Genomic DNA, 23,907 nt, shown 5'->3' on the forward strand with positions numbered 1-23,907 from the left:
GTGACGCTTAGTCAACTGAAAGTAAATCAATACATGCAAAATTTTTAAATTATGTCAGTGTCAGATATGACCAAAAAAATTTTTTTTTTCAGTCAAAACATTAAAGGGGCAATACTATGTGAAATCAACTTCTTTGAGTTTCACATCATGTTATGTTGTTATTCCCTAATCAAAAACATACCTTCAGTGTTGCCCTTGACTCTTTCATGCATGTTTAAGAAATTTTTAAATCTCCATCCCTACCATTCAGCTGTGCAAAACGCCTGGTTGGACCTCGGTTCACCGGAGCTCCAGTTTCCAAGCTTCTGAGCTTCCACCTCACAGAGCAGCCCTACCCCGAAGTTCCCCCACTCCTTCAGACTAGCAGCAGCAGCAATTAGCAAACATCAAGTGGAACTGCTCATCTGCTGAGCTCATTATACAAGCTACTTTGAACCAGCACTTTTTTTTTTACCACCCTATTGGTTTGGGGTTATTAGAGGAGTGCTGTTGGGAAGACTTCCTGAAAACAAAGTTTCAGAAAGATCAGAAGTTTCTTAAAGAGACAGAGACTCATTTTCATGGCATTAAATTATGAAGTCAAATTCCCTTAATGTCATATTTGATATATGTAGCACTTTTATAAAACCTGAAGGAACATAGTTACTTAATTGTGCTACTAAATGGCAAAAAATAATTTTAAGGTCTGGGTAGGTTTTGAAATGTCTTTTTATTTAAAATCTTCCAAGCCAAACAGCGTCAACCATTTTATATTGTAAATGCGAACATATGAGCACTAATAGGAATTCACTCAACTCTGCATTCTGAATAACTCGCCTAACATAAATTCTTTTCTGCATCTTGACCGATCAGATCGGTGCATCTCCACTGAAATATTTTAGATTTCCATCTTAATAAGCCTCCTCTCTCGGCTACAATCCTGAACTTTGCCAACAAGCAGGTCAAAACTCACCTGATGTGTGTGCCTGTCTCTCTACGGATATTTTCTTTTATGTTTGTTAGTTGAAAATATTGTAAATTCTAATTTGAATAATGAAAGTTCTACTCTACTAGGCATAACCACTCAAACATGGACACACGCACGCACGCCTACGCACACAAGCCCAGTTGATAATGTAAATGATTCCAGTATTGATAAATGTATTGGACATTGCGATCTGGTCTGGCTCTCTGCTTTTAATTGTCTCAACCTAATTTAACAAGTGGCAGATGTGAGAACCCCAATCTGACTGCAACCCCCCCACCCCATCCCACACACCCCCCCCCCACATGTACACAAAATCCCCGGAACCCACCCTCTCACAACCATTACTCTAATAATTAGTGCCCTCTGAGGCTTTGAATGAAGCGCAGTGGGAGGCGAGTGTGTACCTGAGTGTGTGCAAGTCTTTTTCTTTTAGGTGTGTAAATGCAAGTGGACATACAGTAAGTGTTTGTTGGCCTATGCAAAAGGGAAAAAGGATGTGTGTGTATGTAATTACACGGGTGTGCTATGTGTGCACTGTGGGGGCTTTATCAAGTGTCTCGAGACCCCAGGCGGAAGTGGGGAGGGCGGTGTTATGAACAAATAATTGATACAGAAAGAAAGAAATAATTAGCAGATTTGGGCCGTTGTCCACAGCCTCTTATTCTCTCCTGCCAGGTCTGCAGAGCGAGGGAGCCCAGAGCAAGGGGAAGGTGAGGTGGGGGGTGCACGGCGCTCCCTGGAGTAACGCGCGATGGAGGGAAAAACACTGATGGATGCTCTTAAGGGAAGGCCCCTGGACACACGCAGCACAAAAGGATTTGCCCGCAATTAGCTAGCAAGAGTCGCCTGGCTCACCTGTGGCACCTGTTATGGTGTGAGTCGCCGCCTGTGTGAGAGAGCGACTGCGTGACAGAGTGTGGGGAAGTGTGTGGTGGACGTGGAAGTGCATGCAGAGGAAGCGCAGGTGTAGGCAAGCAGTCAACACCGACAGGTCGAGAGAAACTGAGTGGATGATGATTTTTAAACACCAAAAGTTTGAATTAAAACAGCTAAAGAAAAAAAGCCAAAAAGGTCTTTAAATAAATATGAGCATTCGGACAAATAAGTCAACTCAATTTTATTAGTGGAAATAAAATGTACTGTGCATTACCTACAAATTTAATGTCCCAATTGTAAAATATTTCTACAATTTTTCCAGATAAGTGGAGAATAAAATCTGAGTGCTACTTCTCCATGAAATGCACTGCTAAAAACTAAAAGCTTGAGAACTTATTAAACTGATTGTACGCTGCACAAACGCAAAATCTTACCAAGTATCTTTGCTCTAGTTTCTAGTGCAAATATCTTAGTTGACTTGAAATAAAACAGACTAACTAATAATTAATTTTTCAGTAAGATATAGCAGCTTATTTCCTTAATATTGATTAAAGCGTCCTATTGGCAGATTATTTCACTTAAAATATGGGGAAAAATCTACTGCTATATGTGAAATAATTTGCCAATCAAAAAAGTACTTTTTTGATTTTAATTACTAATAATTAATTATAATAATTACTTCATCAATATGAAGTAATTATTGACTTAAAACAAGTTCCTATAACTTGCTGAAAAGTAACTTGTAAGTTAGTTTTGTCTTAATTGAAGTTAACCAAGATATTTGCACTAGAAAATAGACCAAAATTGCTAGGTAAGATTTTGTGTTTGCAGTGTATGTTCAGAATTTTTGGGTGAATCATTTTAGTCATAATTTAAGTTGAGATTCAGTACAGCAGTATAGAAAGAGCCTACAATGAAGGCCATTGAAGGGTAACAGCAACAATATTGTTGCATTGCTGTTGGAGAATCTGACAAAAAATATTGCGCAGAGCCAAACATTGGACACTTGTAATTTTTTTTAATCAAATGTTATAACAACTTTTCAACAAGAGCAGGTGGGATTAGCAGATTCACAATAGTTTCTCTTGGCTGGATTTTCTGAATATGTTTCCACTTTACTCTGCAACATTTTCTCAGCAGCTGAGAGAAAGTAAAGCTTTTGCTTTCAGTGTAATAGTATCTAAAGACTTTTTACTGTTTATGTCCACCATCCTTTTATCTATTAGCCTTGAGTGAGTTTTTGTAGGAAACTGAGTTGTAAGGATGGACTGTACGGCAGAAATAGGTAAAACTGTATTTATCACGATCTCAGACTTAATTTGATTCCACCTTCAAGTTCTGGGTTTTATTTGGTTGTGTGGACTTGGGATGGTAATAAGCAGATTAATAGTAATGAAAGAGAAACTCTTACTCACGGTACAACTCACCATCAGTCACAGTGTTGGCAGGAAGTCGACCCACTAACGTGCGGTCTACACACACTTGATCGAGTTGAGGTCCTTTGAGGGTGACAGTCACCAGCACTCCATTGCTCAACATCAACTGCACACATCACAATGGAGCTGACAGGTTAACGTTTATCCCAGTTTATTTTGGTGCAATGCTTTTAAATGTTTGGCTTGTCATAATGAATATCCTAGTTAAAGGTAATGTACTAGGTAAGATTTATGTTTTCTGCGGGGTGGTTTAAAAATTTATCATGAGATCAAAATAAAAAAAGAGAGAAGATCAGATTTGCTTTTAAGGTTTTTGACTTAGAGGAATGTTGTAATATTAGTTTCCCATAATGTGCTTATATTAATCTCTTAGCTGATTTTACTGTCCAGTTTAGCTCTTTCACTGATGCGCACTAACAGGTGCCTGTGTGTGTGTGTGTGTGTGTGTCGGTGTGAACCCAGAGGGTGCTGAGTTGCGAAGGGTGTGTACCTGGCAGCAGTACTTGCTTCTCCATCTGGTGTGAACGCAGGTGTTGCTCTGCAGCAGCTCCTGAATGGACATAGTAGAGACAGTGTAAGGCAAAGAGGGCACAGAACTTTGCTTCAACAATGCAATAATTATAGAAAACCCTGGAAAATGTTTGAAAGAGACACTGAAAACAAAAAAGGGAAACAGTTGTTTGTGGTAGCAGATACCTGTCCAGACAAGTGCTCACTCCAGCAGTTCCTGCTAACCGAGGGGCGGGTCCAGGGGGGGAAGAGGGGAAACGGATGCAGGTAACCACTGCTTGCTTGCATGTGTGTGTGCGTGTGTGTGAGTATGCGTGTGTGTGTGAGTGTAAGGTCAGTCATTCCTGCAACATTCCAGGCCCAGCTGGGGTGATTGGATGGGAGGAGAGAAGGTCGGAGAGAGAGGAGGTGTGCTGGGTGTTTCTGGTTTCAGACAATGGTTACGGGTAAGAGGAGGGAGGTGGTTGGGTTGGTTGAGTGCATGTGTGTGTGGATAACAGCCACAGACAGGTTCCAGCAAACAAAGCTAGGTCTGTACTGCCACAAGTACAGAGGGGAAGACAGGAGAAGGAGGTGAATGAGGAAGGTGGAAGAGAAGGAGGGAGGAAGGGAAAGAAAAGGGAGGGGGGAGTCCGCGGCCCCCTGATCCCCTCAAATATCCCGTCCGATGACAGAGGTCGGCCGAAAGGGAGGCGATGAGAGAGGAGAAGGAGAGAAGGAGAGACGAGAACAAACGAGGATGACGGGGGAAGAGCGAAGGCAGACAGAGAATGCCCCTATTTGTTAATCAATCAGCCGTTTCGGAAAGGGAAAACGGCAAAAATCCCCAGAGGGGAGGAGGAAGAAGAAGCTGGAGAGAGGGGTGGTGGTGGTGGTGGAGTACTGGAGAGGTGGAGTGAGGTTACCTCCAACTCCTTCAGTGAGTCGCGCAGCTTCTCTGGCCAGCGGTTCTTGGGGGTCCGCGGATAGCCTCGAGCTACGGAGGGGAGAGTGGAGAGATCGTGTGACCGATCGTTTAATCACAGAGGAGAGAGGGATACTCTTTAAAACAACACCCCTGGGAATCCTGGGGAATGTGGGGAAAGAATTTAATAACTTGGTTGCAGTTTAAGCATAAAAAGGTGGAATAAAGGTGATGTGGAATGAAAAGATGAAGGCAGAGATGACAGGTGTTAAAGAAACTAAAGTAGACCCAAATAAACTGCCTCAGTTTTTACAGTCTGAATGAAACCAGAAAGGTGCAATGAGTGCAGAAATAGTTACGTTTTAGTTGGTTTTATTCATCAAAATGGTTTTAAGGTGAAGTGTAGCTGATTTCTTTGTCTTCTGAAAAGATGGAAATTAATTACTATTCGAGTCACTCCCCCATTCAAATCCTTTAGACTAGCCAGCAGCAATTAGCTAAGATAATCATACAAGATACTTCTCAGCCTAGGAAGACTAATTTTGCTCCATATCAACCATTTCTGTACTGATAGGGATAATTGTTTTGTCGCCGACTTGTTTTCATTTTACTTGCAGAGTTTACATTTGTAATTTTCTGCTATTTCAAAGAGTTCACGATGCCGTGCACGCCAGCAAGGTTCTCTGGGCCTTTGAAAGACAAAATAGCCCACAGCATCACAGATCCTTCACCATACTGAGGTACTTCTCCACATATTCATGCTTTCTCTCATGCCAGACCCAGCTGGAGGGTTTGTTGCCGTAAAGCTAAACCTTAGTCTTACCTGACCGAAGGACATGTTTCCGATTAAACTAGAGTTGAGCAAACCCCACGTGTTCATTACTGAAGGTAGGACAGATAAAGGTTTTTAATAAGAAAAACAGGGCTATGAATTATTCGTTAGAAATTATCATTAACTCTTATCAACTTGACAAAAGTAATACATGAAAACACAAAAAAGATTTAATCAGATGTGCATTAAAGGACTTTTAGGGATGCCAATAACTTTGCTACTGATACTTTTGTTAAAAACAATTATTTCTAAATATTGTAACTACGCAAATGAAAGATTTTTCTATACTTTCAGCATCGCTAGTGCAATAAAAAATTTCTAGACACTCCTACCATCGGTGGCGATACACGTAGTGGGGCGTGTAAATGAACATGAATCAAAGCTTCTTATTATAGGATCCATGATTTTTCTTAAATCTGTAATTATGTAAAAAGAAATATGAAAAGCACAATCTACGATTAATTAAAGTTTCCATAAAACGTAAAAACAAGCAACAGATTATTTTTACCAAACGACTGATCACAAAATTATAAAAACTGGTAAGGTTCATTTTCAATTTTATCATCAGGCACTTGTAAACTAAAACAAGAGCTTTCTTAATTATGGAAACTTTAACTGGGAGTATTTTGAGATTTTAGCATTATATAATTAGACATATTTCTAAAACTTCTTAAAGGTATTACTGAATAGGTTAAATTACATTTTAAAATGTAGTGGTCCTTAAAAAGTATTTGTTTCCTTACATCTTTCACATTTTCATATCCGACAAAGATAAGTTGAGTAAGTACAAAACACTATTTTCTTTTATTAGAGGGACAACCAGCCTGAGTCTATATGAATTTGTAATGTCTCCCTTGCCAAATCATAAATTATTCGTAATTAGCCTAGCTTTTTGTCACATCCAGGTCTATTTATTACCAAACCTGTAGAATCAAGAAAAACCTAAACTTGTCTGGCAACATGGAAAAGCAAGGCCCAAACCACTGTTGACCAGAAAAACACAAAGACTGTCCAACGACCGCCAAAGAATGCCTTTATGATCTCTAGGACTAATATGTATAGAAACTCATGAGATAAAAGTCTGGGTTTTCTTCCAACTAGTCTGAAATTACCAGCTTTTCAGATGAAGAACAAAATACTACCAGCAGTAGTTTGTGTGGTGGTGGAAGTGTCATGGTGTGGGGCTGTTTTTCAGCTTCAGAACCCATAGGGCTTCCTGTAGTTGGGGAAAACATATATTCTGCTCACTACTGGTAACAGTTTGTGACCTGAAGCTCAGACTCCCTTGTATTATGCAACAGTCCAAAACCCCACCAGCAAAACTGTCTCTATAGGGCTGCAAATCAGTTTTGGAGTGGCCTAGTTAAAGTCTAACTCAAAGTTAAACACTTCATTTATATGGAAAAAACCTCCAAAGTGGCTGAATTAAAACGATTCTCCAATGAAACGTAAAACTAAATGCCTCTACAGGGACATCAGCCATTCCAATCTGAGGAACGGGACAAGCAGGTACTGGGTTACGTTTTCACATAGATTCATTCAGTAGCTTTTTCCTTAAAATTCCTGCTTTTTATATTTATTCAGGTACTCTTGGTTTGATATCAAATTTGGTTTGATGACCGAAACATTTAGGTGCGATTAAAAAAGAAAGCAAATGGTCTTCCTAGCACAATATTGAGGATGTAACAGAAACACACTCATGCTAGAATGTAAAAACACAAAATCTCACCAGGTCATTTTTGTCAAAGAAGCTTGTTTCAAGTCAATAATTACTTAATATTAATAAAAAGGTTCCACTGGCGGATTATTTCACTCATGACAAGCATTTTTCCATGTTATAAGTGGAACCAGCACTTTTCCATCAATATTAAGAAATTATTGAATTAAAATAATCTATTTCTTGCTGAAAAGTTATGTTTAAGTTGGCCTTAATTCAAGTGCACCCAGCTATTTGCCCTAGAAACTAGACCAAAAGATTACCAAAAGATTCTGTATTTTGGCAGTGTAAGACAATCTCACTCCAAGCTTGTAATCCAAGTAAAGTCTCAAAAGCACCTATAAAACTCAGCTGCTTGTTTGTTTTCTTCACTAAATATTCAATCGGAAGCACAGAGTCATTTCCAAACACACAGAGCGATCTTTGTGGAGAGCTGGATATATTTATTCTTGGGGACTTGTGGCGTGTTTGAGTTTTCTTCCATATATATATATATATATATATATATATATATATATATATATATATATATATATATATATATAAATTCAAGAGGAAAGGAGGCACCACTTCTCTCACTGTGGTGCAACCACACTCTTATTTTACAGTCTCTCTTTTCATCTTTACAGAAAAAAGTGATTAAGGAGGAGAGTGCTCTATTAAGAAGAAGAAGAGGCAAACAGATGCATGCAAATGAGGGTGTGAAAGATGGGTGGTGGGGGTGGGGGGGAGAGACGAGGGCAGGGAGATGAGTGTTTGTCTTCTGATAAGGCTGTTTGTATTTCACTACTGAGTGAAAAGCAAAGAGAGAGAGAGGAGACAGTTCAGTGACCGATTTCTGGAAGACGGTCGACAAGTCCGAACGCACACAAACGTAGTGGACATGTAGAGTAAATTGATTGTTTTGTGAATTCCTTCTTGGTGAACTTACCTTCACAGAACTGGAGTTTCTCATTGTAGTAGTGATGCTCCAGGGGATTGGCTGGAGGGGAAGAAGAGAGAGGCCAAGTGATTCATACATTTAAAGAAGTAGATTATGAATGGGTCTGGGTTTTCTTTTTGGATGTAGGTAAATAAAAACACAGAAAGCTAAGCTGCGGCTCGACCGACACCCCCACCCCCAACCCCCTCGGTTCCAAAAGGGAAGAGGGCGTGGGGTGGGGGGGCACCTCTGGCAAAGCGCAATCCGTAACCATGCCTGGTGGCCGGGCTGCCCCCGAGCATGAAAGTGGCCAGCCTGGTGGCCGGCCTCTCTGGCAGGCAGGAACACCTCCAGGATTAGTACTATTAATCAGATAAGGGGGTGAAGGGCCAGACAGGCCCAGACATGGGCACCTGCTCTGGGGCTGGATGAACAGGGTGGAGGGGGTGGTGGGCGACGGTGGTGGACACTGGCAGCTGGGGACCCCCCCGGAGCCGCTCCAATGAGCCTGTGTCTCCCTCTAGTGGATGGAAGTGGAAGTAATATTACCCTGACAAAGTACAACCTTAGACCTGGAAACCCATCCATCCATCCATCCATCCATCCATCCATCCATCCATTTTCTAACACCCTTGTCCCCAGTGGGGTAGGAGAGTGCTGGTGCCTCTCCAGCTAACTCGAATTACCCTGGACAAGTCGCCAGTTTGTCGCAAGGCAAACCTGCAAACCGTTGGCAGTTTTATTCTTAGTTTGAAGATAAATGTTAAAATAAGATAAAACTGCTAAAAATGTCGCCTTCATTTATTTCTGTTGCATAGTGTCAAAATTCTTATATTATATTATATTATATTATATTATATTATATTATATTATATTATATTATATTACATTATATTATATTATATTATATTATATTATATTATATTATATTATATTATATTATATTATATTATATTATATTATATTAGCAATTTCCAAACTTTTTTTTGTGAGGTTTAAAATAGTAGAGTGGAAAGCTCTTGTGGGTGACAAAACTTCTAAATAAATAGTAAAAAAAAAATATATATATATATATTTTCTGTTCCTTATTAGTCAATAATAGACTAAATATAATTTATTTTTCTTGAAAAAATTAAAATGGTCAAATATAAACAAAATAAACCTATAAGTCATAGCAAGGTCTTACACAATTGTGTAATTAGAGGACAGGATTACCTTTTTTTAGGGTTGATTCTTTTCAAAAACATTTTTTCAGTCTTAACAGAAACGGGACATGAGTTATTCTTTTTCTGAAGTGCCTTCTATGTTAATCAAGTTAGCTTTTGAGTAAACAGTTGATGTTTGTGCATTTATTTACTATACAATTAGAATGAATTCAGAAATCTCATCAATAAGGCAGAATTATTTATGTATTTGTGAAAATGTCATCAAGGAAGATAACAGGAGGGTCTATCTGCATGAACTGTCATTGTGGTCATGGGTTCGCAAAAAATCACTCAGAGTTCCCCGAACCACACTTTGGACATCCCTGCTTTAGACTTGTACCATATTAGATCAGTTGCTGAAACAAAGATGACAGAAAAACTATGAAATCAAGTATCAATCTATTGAAAGAATTGAAGAAATTTCTCCTTTGATAAGCTTTCTTAAGCACTTTGATCTAAAAGGAAACAAACATCAAAATAAAAATTAAGAATTTTTAGCACCTATACAATAAATTAAACCAAAATACCTACAAAACATTAAACAAATGGTTGTCAAGAGCGAATAGAAAGGATGCCTTAGTAAAATTTTGTTTACCGCTTTTTCTATTTTTCTATTTCATTTGTTAGAGTCAAGTGTCAAATTCTCACGTATTTTCTGTAATTTAGTAAAGTGCTGAAAGTGAAGCCAACTCCTAACCTGGGATATCATTACACTGCTGTATGAGTGCTATGATGCTTCTGGATTGGGATTTGGCTACCCTGCTCTGCCTCTCCTCCCTCCCTCTTCCTCTCCTCCCTCTGCTCCGATATCAAGCTACACTTTAGTAATCCTCCAAATGAAAGGATTTGGGAGGAAGAACCATCGTCTCTCCACTGAAGATTGGAATGAAAAGAGAAGGCAGCTTCTAAGATGAGAGGAATGAGAGAGGCCTGTGACAATAATAAAAGAGAGGACAAGACAGGGGGACTTACTGTACACAAGAAGAGAAAAAAAACTAAAGAAACACGAAAGAAGAGTAGAAACTGCTTGAAAGACTAAATATTTCCTGAAAAATGGAGAAAGCATTGTACAAAATAAATAGAAATGAATGAAAAAGTCTTTTTTTTTTTAACAGTACATCAAATAACTAATTGAAATTTGATAATTTTAATGGAAAAATAAGAAAACAAATCATTGATGTATGATTACTTAATGTAAATATGGATGCTAAAATCTCAGAAACCTTTTTATTCTGGTCACATTTTTACAAAATAAATAAGTACATTTAGTTGAATGGATTTAAAGAAAGAAAGAGAAGACAGAACCAAGGATAGAGACAAAGGAAGAAAGAAGCTTTTCCATTGGAGTTTCCTATTAATAAGTGTAAATATGGCGCCTTTTACACGACCAGCTTGTTAAGTGATGACATTTAGTGGCTTACACTTTTTTTGGAAATTGTCTGTGGTTTTCAAAATGATGTAGTCCATATTCCAATTTTCCAAGAAGTTGAAATTTGGATATTTTTATCGTTATTATCAAGAAACTAAAGCTGGAAACCATTCAGATGTGCAAAACGCCTGGACGTCACACAGGACAGGACAGAAGCTCCTGGAAGGAGTTTTGCAGTTTCCAGGCTTCACTGTAAACACAAACATTGTATTTGATTGAAAATAGTAAGTAGTCTTAAGTCAGTTTCATCAAATTTCTATCAATGCCCACTTTTAATAAGTCTCACCAACTCACTCTACTAGAGCTGGGTTAAATTAGAAAGAGTAAGTATTTGATAATTGTGCTTTTTTTCCTGCATTTTAACAATACATAGTGCAACCCAAGTACAAAGTGCTTTACTTGAGATTTTCTCCTTTTTCATGTCACTTTCTACTTCTCCCCTTACTACATTTCAGAGGGAAATAATAAGCTGTAACACTTCAGCTTAAGAATGAAAAAAATCTGGACCACATACCTTATTTGCATACAACTTATAATGTCAATTTGTCTTAGCTATTTACTTTATATATAGCTAAACAACGTGTCAACTTATTTTAGATTTGCAATACTTAAATCACAGAACATAACTTCATTAAGAACTAGCAAATAAAAATCTCATTTGAGATGTTTAAGGCGAAAACGTAGACTCCAAGGGCCACTTCCAGGGCAGCAGAGCTCTTATTAGGTATTTTTTAGCATTTGCATCGGTAAGAAACTGGACCATGAGTGATTTGCATGTTCATTGTCATGACCACCCCACTCAGCCTTGAATATTATTGTGTTTGTTTTACTTGTGAAAAAACTGCCTCTGTCTTCCATATTTTCTGTAAAAGTTTGAGCAGAGAAATAAATAAAAACAGGAGTTTTAGTTTTTAGCTTGAAAAAAACCTAAGTTTTAGTTGCTGATCTACTAAAACTAATTACACCATACTCAGAATTAATAAGCTAACGATGTGATGACTGCCTGAAGGTGGAGCTTTTAAAGAGGCAGAGGACTAATTCAAGGAGTTAAATTAGGAAGTAGTCCTATTTGATATATACAGCATTTTAATAGCAACTTAAGTCAACATGGCTATATGACTATGCAATCAAATTGCACCATGTGGCTGGAAAACACATAATACTGCCCCTTTAACTTTTCTTAAAACATTGAATTACTGAAATAAAATAACCTTTCAAGGGGTATTTATAGTAATATAGCAACAAGTGCTAAAATATCTTTATCTTAAAAAATATATATATATTTCCTTCATTTTATCAAATTTCAGAGGCACAGCATATGGAGTGAAGGACAAATAGGACTATTTTTTGTTAGATGCATGATTTACTTAGTAAAAAAAATATATATATATATTGACCATATTTTACTGCAAGGCTGCAAGCGAACGATCTTAGTACTTCCTGGTTATTCTGAAAGCCTCATGGCCTCAGGGCCAAATAAGGCTGGACTGCATGGGGCTTCTTGCTATGTGATCTAGGAGAAAGTCAACAGTTTAGTTTTCCTATCGCTGCGTGGCAGGACCCCGGGGTCAACAGGAACACAGGGAGTGTAAAAGATAGAACCGCAGAGACCCCATAATCTGTGTGTGTGGTATGTGCATGTGTATATAAGGTTTTAGGGTGTAAATCCTTCATACTAATAGCCTTTGTGTGTACCAAGTGTATGTGTGGTTAGCGGCTGGAAGACTCCGAATCACGCTGGACCAATAATCTGTGTGTCAGCAGGCACTGAAAAGCTCTTCTTTATATATAGGGAAATCACACACATTCCAAAAACAAGACACACGCAACTTATCTGAAACACAAACAGACATCCAATATAAACACTATTTACCTGGCTCTCCTTTATCGTAGTACTGATAGGTGCCAATATCTGTATCTGAGGGGAGAGAGAGAAGGAGAAGGAAGGGAGATGAGCATCTCGCTGTCAGGGAAAAAGCAGAAGACAGATCAGCAATTTCCCACCGTGGGATAAACAATCACTATCAGCTAGTGGCCTGTCCTGTCTGCTAGCACCGCGATTTAGATAAGACCCAATATGGAAGGTAGGAAAGAGAGGGGAGTGGGGCATCGGGATGGGGGCTCAGAGACAGAATGGTGGGACATGCAGAGAGGCAATAATAACGACAGGAGTGTGCCTTAACCCATCCCACCTGAGGGACAAATCTGTAGATGCAGAGGATGTGCAGCTCCAGAAACGTATGGTCAACATATGCAGGGCATGCAACAAGCACAAACAGCCATACTGATAGATATGGAGACATAACACAGGCAAACTGCTGAGCTGAGTTTTTTTTTTTTCCCCCCAAGTGTTATTCCTGCAGGCCCCCCAAAACCATAAGCAGCCGGTCTTAGATTTGCACAACGCATCATTTCTTTTTTTTTTTTTTTATATATATATTTATTAGGTTTTCAGAATATAACATACATAAATCATACATGAGAGTATAAGTAAATATATATGCACATATACACGCAGACTTACATATCCATGTAGATACGGTATGTAACAAAATTCTGTATGAAAGCAGTATACTCTTATCAATCCAGTAACAAAAATATGAGAGAAAAAAAGCAACAAAAAAAAAAACAACTAAAAACTAAAACAAACAAACAAACAAAAAAAAAACAAAAAAAAAAAAAAAAACAACAAAAACAAATATTATAACAGCAAGTCAGGTTACACTGCATTGAGTACTATCTACTATTAAGGAATGGTATTACCTGTCTATAAGGGCATAGGTGGCACATTAAGAAGCTGAGCGAGTGTCTGGGTCGACCCTGGATCGGGAAAGATAATCCAAAACTGGACGCCAGATACTACCAAACCTATCAGAGGAACCCACAACATCATATCGTAGCCTCTCCAAATGAAGAATCTCCGTGAAGTCGCTCAACCACATTTTAAATTGAGGAACCTTGTCAGTTTTCCAGAGTCTCAATATTACTTTTTTGGCTATTACCATTCCATACACCACTGTCGTTTGCATAGAAACGCTGCAGGTCCTTAAAGAAGGAGAATGTCCAAACAATGCAATCTGGGGGTCAGGAACCAACGTGCATCCATAAACCTTAGCAAACAAGTTGAAAATCTCACACCAATAATGAAAGAGCTTGGGGCATGTCCAGAACAAATGAGAAAGGGAGCCATCCGCGGACTTACATTTATCACATTTTGAAGATGTCGAAGGAAATATTCTGTGCAGTTTAACTTTAGAATAGTGGAGTCTATGGAATACCTTGAACTGAATTAACTGGTGTCTTACATTGATAGAGCACGTCCGAATCCTCCCAAGACCCTCCTCCCAGACCTCACTCCCAATCTGCAAACCCAGCTCCTCCTCCCATGCAGCCCTCAAGGAGTCTGTGGTAAAGTTCATTCGTTCTGCAAAGATGTCAACCAAACTCGTGATAAACTTTTTCGATCCTGGAGAGCCCAGCAGAATTTTGCATAATTTATTTTCTTCCGGGAGAGATATGAAATTGAATATTAGTTCGAACATAGTTTCTAATTTGCAAGTATCTGAAGAAATCTGTATCTAGAAGGGAAAAACAGCTCTTCAGCATAGCGAATGAAGCAAACTTTTTGTTAATGTACAGATTTTTCAGAGTATTAAGGCCTTTCAAACTCCAGTTTTTAAAGGACATATCTGATAGTGATGGGGGAAAAGCATGGTTGCAGTAAACTGGGGCATGAACTGAGGTCTCCGGCAATTTACAGTGCAGTTTTATTTGCTTCCATATTTTCAAAGAATTTAAAACGATTAAATTATTTACCCCACTAATTGCTGGGGATATCGGTGCTGCAAAAAGAAGAGCCGGAAGAGGCTGTCAGTAACACCACTTCTTTCAATAGCCACCCATGGGGGGGAATTTGCAGGCAGTTCTTGTGCATCACCTTCCTGCCAGTATACCAAGGCTCTTGCATTTGCTGCCCAATAGTAATGCTGAAAGCAGGGTAATCCCAATCCCCCTATCTTCCTTGGTTTATATAAGTGAGTTTTTGATATTCTATGGGCTTTAAAGCCCCAAACAAAAGGTAGAATTATTGAGTCTAACGATTTAAAAAAAGCCTTTGTTAAAAAAATAGGCAAACCCTGAAAAAGATATAAAAATTTAGGTAAGGACACCATTTTAATAGCATTTATACGGCCCATCATCGACAGAGGAAGTGTTCTCCATTTATCAATGTCTTTCCGAAGATTCTCCACTTTTTCCAGAAAATTCAATTTGAAGATTTGTTTAGGGTCCTTTGGCAGAATAACCCCAAGATATTTCAGTTTGTCCGTTATCTTAAATAATAGGTTATCTAAAAAGTCGGGAGTGAGGCTTGCACCTAATGACATAAACTCACTCTTCTGCCAATTAATAGTATAACCTGAAATCTCACCGAATGACCGAATGAGGTCTAGGAGTGCTGGCACTGACCGCTCAGGATGTGATACAAAAACCACCACATCATCAGCATACAATGAAATGTGATGGTCAATGCTTCCCAATTGAATCGGTTTGATTAAGGGGTGTTCTCTAATACTAATGGCGAGGGGTTCCATAGCGACCGCGAAAAGCAAGGGGCTAAGAGGGCAACCCTGACGGGTTCCCCGGTGTAGCAGAAAGCGCTCTGACTTGTCCTGATTTGTAATGACAGAGGCAGATGGATGAGCATACATTATTTTGATCCAAGACACAAATTTATCACCAAATCCAAACTCCCCAAGTACAGTCAGGATGTAGGGCCACTCCAGTTGGTCAAATGCCTTTTCAGCATCAAGGCAAAGAGCTGCTCCCTTAAACCTACTGTCATATTTATGATACATAATGTTCATTAACCGTCTGACATTAAAAAATGAAAACCTATTAGGAACGAAGCCCGTTTGGTCCGGGTGTACAATAGAGGAAATATGTTTATTTAGCCTATTTGCCAGTACTTTAGCGAAGATTTTAATGTCAGAATTCAATAATGAAATAGGGCGATATGATGAAAGCTCCGTCTCCTCCCTGCCTTCTTTACATATTAAAGTTATATTGGCTTCATACATGGTGGGGGGAAATTTACCTGAGTCAAGAGAATGAGCGAACATCCTCCGAAGGAGAGGGGCAATTCTCCCGGCATATCTTTTATAGAGTTCAGTTCCAAACCCATCAGGTCCTGGGGCCTTGGCCTTGGGGAATGCTTTAATTACATCCAGGATCTCTTCCACAGTGATGTCTGCATTAAGAGCCTCACGAGCAGCTTCACTCATCTTAGGGAGATTTAGATCTTTGAGCCAGTTTGAGATATTTCCTTTTGCCTTAGACATGTATAGTCGTTCATAATATTCCTTAAAGGAGTCATTTATATCTTTTGGATCAGTTATAATTTTTCCTGCTTTGGACTTAATTTTATGTATTGCCCTGTTGGCCTGCGAGCCCCGTAGTTGACGGGCCAATAATCTATGGGGCTTATCACTCAGCTCAAAGTGTTTCTGCTTAATTTTGAACAATTGATCAAGCACCTGTCTGGACAGGATGGTGTTATATTCATATTTTAGAGCAAAAATGTTTTGTAAAGTCAAAGGGTCATTAGAGGACTTGTAGTTAGCTTCTAAGCGTGTTAATTCAGCCTCAATTCCTGTGAGGCGTTCTCGCCTTTTGTTTTTCAGAAACTTTTCGAAAGAAATAATATGGCCTCTGATCACAGCTTTAAAAGTTTCCCATAAAGTAGAGTCTGTAACATCTTTTGTATCATTAGTGTCTAGGAATTCAGAAATTTTATCGTCTAGGAATTTACAAAATGTCTCCTCTGATAGCAAGGATTGGTGGAAGCGCCAGAAGTACTGTTGTTTCTTATGATAGAGGTCGAGAGTCAGTGAGACTGGAGAGTGGTCCGAGATTAAAAGTGTATGGTATTTTGAAGATATTACATTAGATATTAATTTAGAATCAAGAAGAAAATAATCTATTCTTGAATAGGATTTATGCATATTTGAAAAGAAGGAATAATCCCTCTCCACCGGATGCTGCAACCTCCAGGCATCAACCAAATTTGTTGAGGTCATAAGGGTGTTCAAAACCGCAGAGGAGGAGGAGGGAGGCTGCCTTGTTCGAGTTGACTTATCCAGGTAGCTGTCAAGCACACAGTTAAAATCCCCTCCCAAAATTAGGTGAGTATCAGCCAGGTCAGGGAGCATATTAAATATCTTCCTAAAGAAGCCTGGGTCATCAAAATTAGGGCCATATACGTTAAGAAGCGTGACATGAAAGGAGTATAAATAGCCTGTTACCAATATAAATCTACCATTTGGATCAGTCACAGTGGAAATATGTCTAAAAGGAACTGTTCTACGAATTAGAATTGCCACCCCTCGAGCTTTACCTGAAAAAGTAGACTGGAAAATTTGGTTTGCCCAACTACACCTCAATAACCTCTCCCTGCCTGGTCTTATGTGCGTTTCTTGAAGGTATACAATGTCCGCTGTTAAGGACTTTAAGTGAGAAAATACTTTAGCCCTTTTTAGGACATGCCCCAAACCCCTGACATTCCAACTGGTAAAGTTTATGCCCTGTAATGATGTGTTATGGTACACAGGAAATGTTCAACCGAATGGCCTCAAAGCACTCATGTGTTAGCCTGACAGTGTATTGCAACATGTAAAAAGCCTTTTGAACAACAAAAAAGACAAACAAAAAAGTTACCTCCCTCCCCCCATCCCACTTTCCCAAACAAAGCGAGAATAAGAACCCCACATAGCAAAATAGAGGAAGCCGGGCCACATGGGCCATACAGATACCGAACTAACTCCGCAAAAAGGCTCCTCTGACCACTCAAATTTAACAAACTTAGATTATGGTACAAACATCCAGCTGTTATAAAACCGATTCCGACCCCCAGGGACACAAAACAATAAGCACATACCATAGTGGCTCTAACCTCCCGATACTCAGTGACTCTGTAGGGATTCTGCAAAGATCTCTGCATCCCGCGGCGAGGAGAACGTCTTATCCGTAGAGCCAACGGTGACCCGTAAGCGCGCAGGATACAGGACACCGCACCGCGCTCCAGAATCCTGGAGCCGCTTCTTCACCGCATCAAAAGCCTGCCGCTGCTTCATCACCTCTGCCGGGTAGTCAGGGAAAATGTAGATCGGCTTCTCCTTGAAACGGAGGGGGAACTGTTGACGGGCCAGTCGAAGAATCGTCTCCTTCACATGGAAGTAGTGAATTGCTATCATTACCGTGGCGCGTACCATCACCAGGCGGCCTGCTTCCCAGCCGATGCGCCCAGTCCACCTCCAGCTGTGTATGAAACTGATCCACACCAAGCAGTTCGGGATGAACTTCATCAGGAAATCTCTGGGGCGACCACCCTCGATCTTTTCCGGCAACCCGATGATTTTAATATTCTGCCTCCTGGAACGAGCCTCGAGATCGATCACCTTCACCGGAGAGCCTCGTTCTCTGCCTGGATCCTAGCACAGGTCCCTCCAGCTTGGAGAGGCGGCCCTCGTGGTTGGATGCAGCGTCTTCCACCTCTTTAATCCGGTCGACAAGGTTTAATAACGTTGCCTGGGTCGAGGCGAGAGTTGTTTCAAGATCGTTAAACCTATCGTTCATTATCTTATTCATGTTATTTATTGCCGCGAGGATAGTAGAGGATCCCGCATCACGTTCACATGCTGAATCAGCGCCTGCCACCGTTGTAGCTTGCTTAGCTAGCTCCAGCACGTGCTGCTCCGTCGTTTCTTCTGAAGCCTTATCTTGCTTCTTTCCTTTATCCGCCTTGGGCTTTGTCATCCTCAATGTCAAGACAGATAGTCGAAGCACGGGGGAACCGGAATATGAATGGATAATCAAGATAAATAAGAAATTACTTTTAGGTGGTGAGGAGCCCGAAAAAACACGTCTACTCCATGCGGTGCTCACTAGCGCCCCCCACAACGCATCATTTCTTTATCACTCGCTCAACTGCTGTTGCTGCTTCTGCTGCTGCTCCTCAGGCAGGGTCATGCTAATACAACAAGCTGATGGGACACATACACACATTCGCGCAAACACACAGGGATACATATATATACAGCTGAAACCAAATATACATAGTAGAAAAACTATGTATATTTTTTTTTCTCACTGTCTGAAGTAAAATCTGACCAAAATGTCCTTGCTTTAGCATTGTTAGAATTTCCAGAATTGTTTCTATTTGCTAAATCCCAGAAAGCTTAGCAAGAACATAAAATTATTTTTTTTAGAGATTTTGCTTGTAATTTTTCTCAAATAAAAAAATAACATTTGGTCAGTATAACGTCTTTTTAAACTAAGATTTGAGTCAAACGTTTTAGTTGTATTGAGTTTGGCACAAGTTACTTTTGTTTCTTAAAGATGATTTGGAGCAAGAAGCAACAACACATGTAAACCGTTTCTGTTTCAGCACAAGTGATGGTCATCAGTTTAATGTAATTTGGCGATTTCTTTAGGAAGCTCTCATATTCTTGCCACACATGTTGATATAAAAAAAGAAAACAAGGTGTGATTTGGGTCTAAACATGAGGAGATGAAATGTTATTTTCTGGAACACCAAATTCTGTCGCATCTTTGAGATTTGGGGGTCTCTGTTGATGTTTTCTTGTGATGAATAGTGAGCGTATACAGGAATAAATAGTGTGTAATTCAGTGTTCTGCTGTGTCATTATATTACTATTGTAGTCTTGACAGACCCTGATTGGTGATTGGCCAGTTATAGACTGAAATTCTAATCAGTAAAGCGACCATACTAAACACTAATAATACCCAGTACTAGATTTTTAAATGTACAGATTTTTTTTTTAGCAGTTTAAGTCTGTCTCCTATAATAGTGAATGAGATGTACTGTAATTCAGCTAAATTAAGTTTAACAGAATTAAAAGCCAAATGATTTTGGTGCCTTGTTAAAAATCAGGATAATGTGTGAACTGCTGTTGTTTAATCTCTCTATGCAACAAACCAAAGCTGTGGATGAAGAACACAGCATTAAAGCAAAGCAACAAGATACTTTTTCAACCCATATTTTTGTTTTTAGGTGGACATGAGGAAAGTAAAGATAGTGAGAGTCACACTCTGACGACCAGGTCTTTTTTTCTCCATACTTTCAAAGATAGCACACAAAACACAGCAGGAAAAACAAACAAATAGGGACATGTCACCATCATCTAAGATACAGAGCCTTTCGTAAATACATAGGTGCATAGACACACATATTTCCACACAGACAGCCTCTGAGAGACACTATCTTTGCCGACAGCTCAGCAGACTGTGAAAGACAAGACAAATAGCAGCAAGGTGAAATCAAGAAAAAAAAGAGAATTTCCGTTTGACATAAGAGATGGACTGATAGGTGGTTAGCAGAGTATCGCAAAAAAACTGCCAAAAATGTCCAACAAAAACTGCCGGGTGGAAAATAAGACTGGCAGTTTTCTATTGCTTTCATATATATATCTTATCATGATAGAGGAGTTCCTGGGTTAATTTTATTTTTCTCTAACAGCATCCACTGAAAGATGTTCCTGAGTTAATTTTAAATTAAAGAAAAATTTTATCAACTCATTTCTCACCTTTGGTTTGTGATTTCATAACAAATGCTTGTTTCTGTAACTGGTTTCTAATATTAATTCATACTTAAAAAGTTTCTGCAGCAAATGTTGCATTTTGTCAAATTCAGACCTGGAGTATGAAACTTTTCATTAAAAAAAATAATGTTTTTTACATATTTGTTAAAACTGTCACTATATCATTAAAGTATAGTGAGAGACAGATGATCTGTGAGAAGAAAAATCAACCTCCTCTGCCTCCTCCATGTGGTTCTACTGTCACCAGCAGGAATACGCCACTTGGTCAGACACAACCAATCAGAGCCGAGAGGAGGGTCTTAGCGCTGTCAATCATTCCAGTATATGCAGTGGTCACAAGCTCTCCCTTCCTCTCTGGAATAAAATAATTGAGCAATAAATCTTGTTTGATGACTTAAAAAATGTATGGGTAATCATCAAAACAAAGTAAATACTTTATCACCTGATTTGCCATTATTAGTTTCTGAGAAAAACAAAAAAGTTGCCCTTGTGCATTATTTTTTTTCTCAACACTACTGAACATGTAGAGTGTAAAAAAATTTATGTAGCGGTAATGTGTTTATCGAGCCAATTACAATTATAAATACAATTTTACGTAGGCAAAAACTGTTAATCATAATGCAATAATCAGACAAGAAAGTGAATTACGTAGGGCAAGAGTCAGTGTCAGATTGCTGAAGGAGATATAAGTGAGGACAATGTGTCAAAACAAAGTGAGTGCTGACAGGAACCGCTAGAACAAGACCGAGTGGGTTGAAGAAGAAGAAAAGAGACAATGAGAGACTTTATAGGAGGTAGGAAGATTGAACATGGTGATAAGTGGCACCTTTAACTTGGAGCGAGTTCTTCATGGACCATAAGTGCAGTTCAGCCAGGCAGAACGCCATCTGAAGGAGGAGTGTAACCAGAGTCTGCAGCAGGGGACAGCAGGCAAATAAAAGATGGAGAGTGAGTCGGGGCAGTCCGAACACAATCAGACCTGAATATCTTGATGGGAACACAAATGGCAAGGTCTGTTTCAGTAAAAGGGCCAAGCAGAGCATGAACACCAAACTTGTCTAAGGTGGCTTGTAACACTTACCTGATTGAGCACAGACACAATATAGTTGGTAAAGTCCTCAAAAATCACCCCAACAATTCAGCATTTCTTTATATCCTGTAATTCCTTTCATATCAAAATGAAAAGATGTTTGTACTTAGCACCTCAAATACTGCAATAAATTCTGCAACTTTTAAGCAGATATGCCTTAGTGCAGTGGTCCCCAACATTTTTAGTGGAGCGGACCGGTCAACCCTTCGTAAATTTTCTGCGGATGGGGGTGGGTGAGGGAGTGGGACCGCTGTAAGGATCAAGACAGTTCCCCTTGTTTCTTACCGGGAGGGAGGGGGGGTGCACACCGTAATCGACACCAACGCCATTGTTTCTTACTCATTCTGCTGCATGTTGGCACGCAAGACGTAACCGACAGCTTGCGGTTTAGTATTTTCAAAATAAAAGCTCCTCCAGTCTCAATACATAGAACGGACATATTTATTTATTTCTTGCGCGGCCCGGCACCAATTGGTCCACGGACCGGTACCGGTCCGCGGCCCGGTGGTTGGGGACCACTGCCTTAGTGTGTCCTCCCAATGTATCCAACAATTACTTGATTTATTTTTTGATGGCCTTTTTATTTTTAATAAATCTCTAATTTGGACATTTTCTTAGTTCTGTGGTCAGTTCAAAAAATATTTATTTATTTTTACAATGACCAGTTTTCAATCTATAGTTTACTAGATTTAATTTCATTTGATTTGTTTGTTGAACTTTCGGCTGTTCACAATTGCACACGATATGTGCAAAACAAAGAAAGTAGCCATCAGAGGTAGGCTTTGACAGACACACACTTTGACAGCTCAGATGAAGCAGGCTGCATTCATTCAATCAGCTAATAAAGGTAAAGCAGGTTAGATGGTTTCATGCTATCCCTCCATCTCTATCACAGGCTGTACTGCAGTCAGTTAACCATGAGGTCAAAATGTTGCTTCTTCGGTTCCAAAAGTATTGAAAGGTGCTCCGACAATTCAATGTGTTTCCACACAAAATCTGAACAGAAAATTTTTTTGGGGGGGCTTCAGGAATAAAACAAGAACATAGCATTAGGTTACAATTAGAAAAAACTACAAGACATCACTCTAACAGCATAGCTACGGTGGTAGCTGTGTCAGGTATCATGCTATATGTCTGCTTTTAGGTTTTGTGAATGTTCATCACATTTTTATCAGTGTTTCACAGAGAAGTATCTTGCATAATGAGCTCAGCAGATGTGCAGTTCCATGAGGTGGTGAGGTGCTAATTGCTGCTGGCTAGTCTAAAGGAGCTGAAGGGAGCTGCAGGCGGAGGGGTGCTCTGTGAGGCGAAAGCTTGGAAGCTTAAAAACTGCAGCTACAGGGAAGAGCTCCGTCTCAAAGGCGGCGCTTGGTTCACCCTTGCGTTTTTGCACAGCGGAATGGTTGCCATGGAGATTAAAAAAAATTTCTCAAACATGCATAAAACAATCAAGGCAACACTCCACGTATGTTTTGAGGAGGGAATAACATAACATGATGGAAAGCTCAAAAAGTTCATTTTTACAATACTGCCCCTTTAAGCTCCTAAAGTAGTTTGTTTTTTAAATTATATGCTTTATGTACAGTATTTTGCTTCTAAAACAGCAGCTGTTCTTCCAATTCAACCTTTTGTCACCTCAATGATAGATCCGATTATTTTTTTCCTGCCAGACACAGCATGATGTACAAATAAACACACCCAGCGTGTTGCAGCGGTCCTGGAGAGCTGCCACACTTTATTCAGATTTCTGGCTGGAGTTGCTCCGGGTTACCTGTGCGTGTACAAACAGTGTGCAGAGGGGCTGGGTGACGGGTTGGAGGGGGTTGGGGTTATTGTACACCGTCTTTGGAGTACTAAAGAGACTGCTTTAACATCAAAGGGCGGGAGGAGGAGGGGAGAGTACACTTGCCTTCGCTTTCAAAGACAGTCCACGGGAACTGTGACCTTGTCTGCTCTTTGCATCTCTTTCTCTGCTCTCCTATCTCCGTCCCCTCTGGGTGAATACTGAGTGTGAGAACATCTGCTGCTGTTGGTGTTTCCACGAAACCTACAAAGAGAAGGGACCTTTTTAAAGAAGAGTTACTGGACATGTGTGTCTATAATGTAAAACTGACATATTGAAAAGTGAAAAAGGCATCAAAGGGGTCCTGTGCTACTTGCATATTAAAATCCTTTTTAACTTGTGAATTTTCAGTCTTTTTTCTACCATTTTAGGCAGATATTCACCATTTAATGTAGATATAGAAATATTTGGATGCAGGCTTTTCTCAACTGCAATGTGAAGCTCATCAAACAAGAAGCTTGTGTTAATCAGGAATAATTGTGATGAATCAATTAATTGTCAACTCATTTAGTAATCGATTAATCATCAGCCAATTAAGTAATTGATTAATCGTCAACTA

The 23,907-nt window shown here is 39.5% G+C and overlaps 1 protein-coding gene across 5 annotated transcripts in view; it reads right to left on the reverse strand.

The window, feature by feature from the left end:
* Positions 1-23,907, reverse strand: part of LOC122842499 (WD repeat containing planar cell polarity effector) — an 88,779-nt gene that overhangs the window by 49,051 nt on the left and 15,821 nt on the right. For 2 of the 5 annotated variants that reach the window (XM_044136445.1, XM_044136443.1), the window contains exons 2-8: positions 23,415-23,552; positions 21,242-21,326; positions 12,672-12,716; positions 8,174-8,224; positions 4,695-4,765; positions 3,770-3,829; positions 3,259-3,385 (exon numbers count right to left, since the gene is read on the reverse strand). In XM_044136445.1, the coding sequence (XP_043992380.1) occupies positions 3,259-3,385; positions 3,770-3,829; positions 4,695-4,765; positions 8,174-8,224; positions 12,672-12,716; positions 21,242-21,302 (415 nt within the window). In that variant the 5' untranslated portion in view covers positions 21,303-21,326; positions 23,415-23,552. Of the gene's footprint in view, positions 1-3,258; positions 3,386-3,769; positions 3,830-3,975; positions 4,283-4,694; positions 4,766-8,173; positions 8,225-12,671; positions 12,717-21,241; positions 21,327-23,414; positions 23,553-23,907 lie in introns of those variants that run through there. The other 3 variants (XM_044136444.1, XM_044136446.1, XM_044136447.1) reach the window with 3 other exon arrangements.

The sequence above is a fragment of the Gambusia affinis genome, linkage group LG13, assembly GCF_019740435.1.
Source record: "Gambusia affinis linkage group LG13, SWU_Gaff_1.0, whole genome shotgun sequence".
Classification (NCBI taxonomy): domain Eukaryota; kingdom Metazoa; phylum Chordata; class Actinopteri; order Cyprinodontiformes; family Poeciliidae; genus Gambusia; species Gambusia affinis.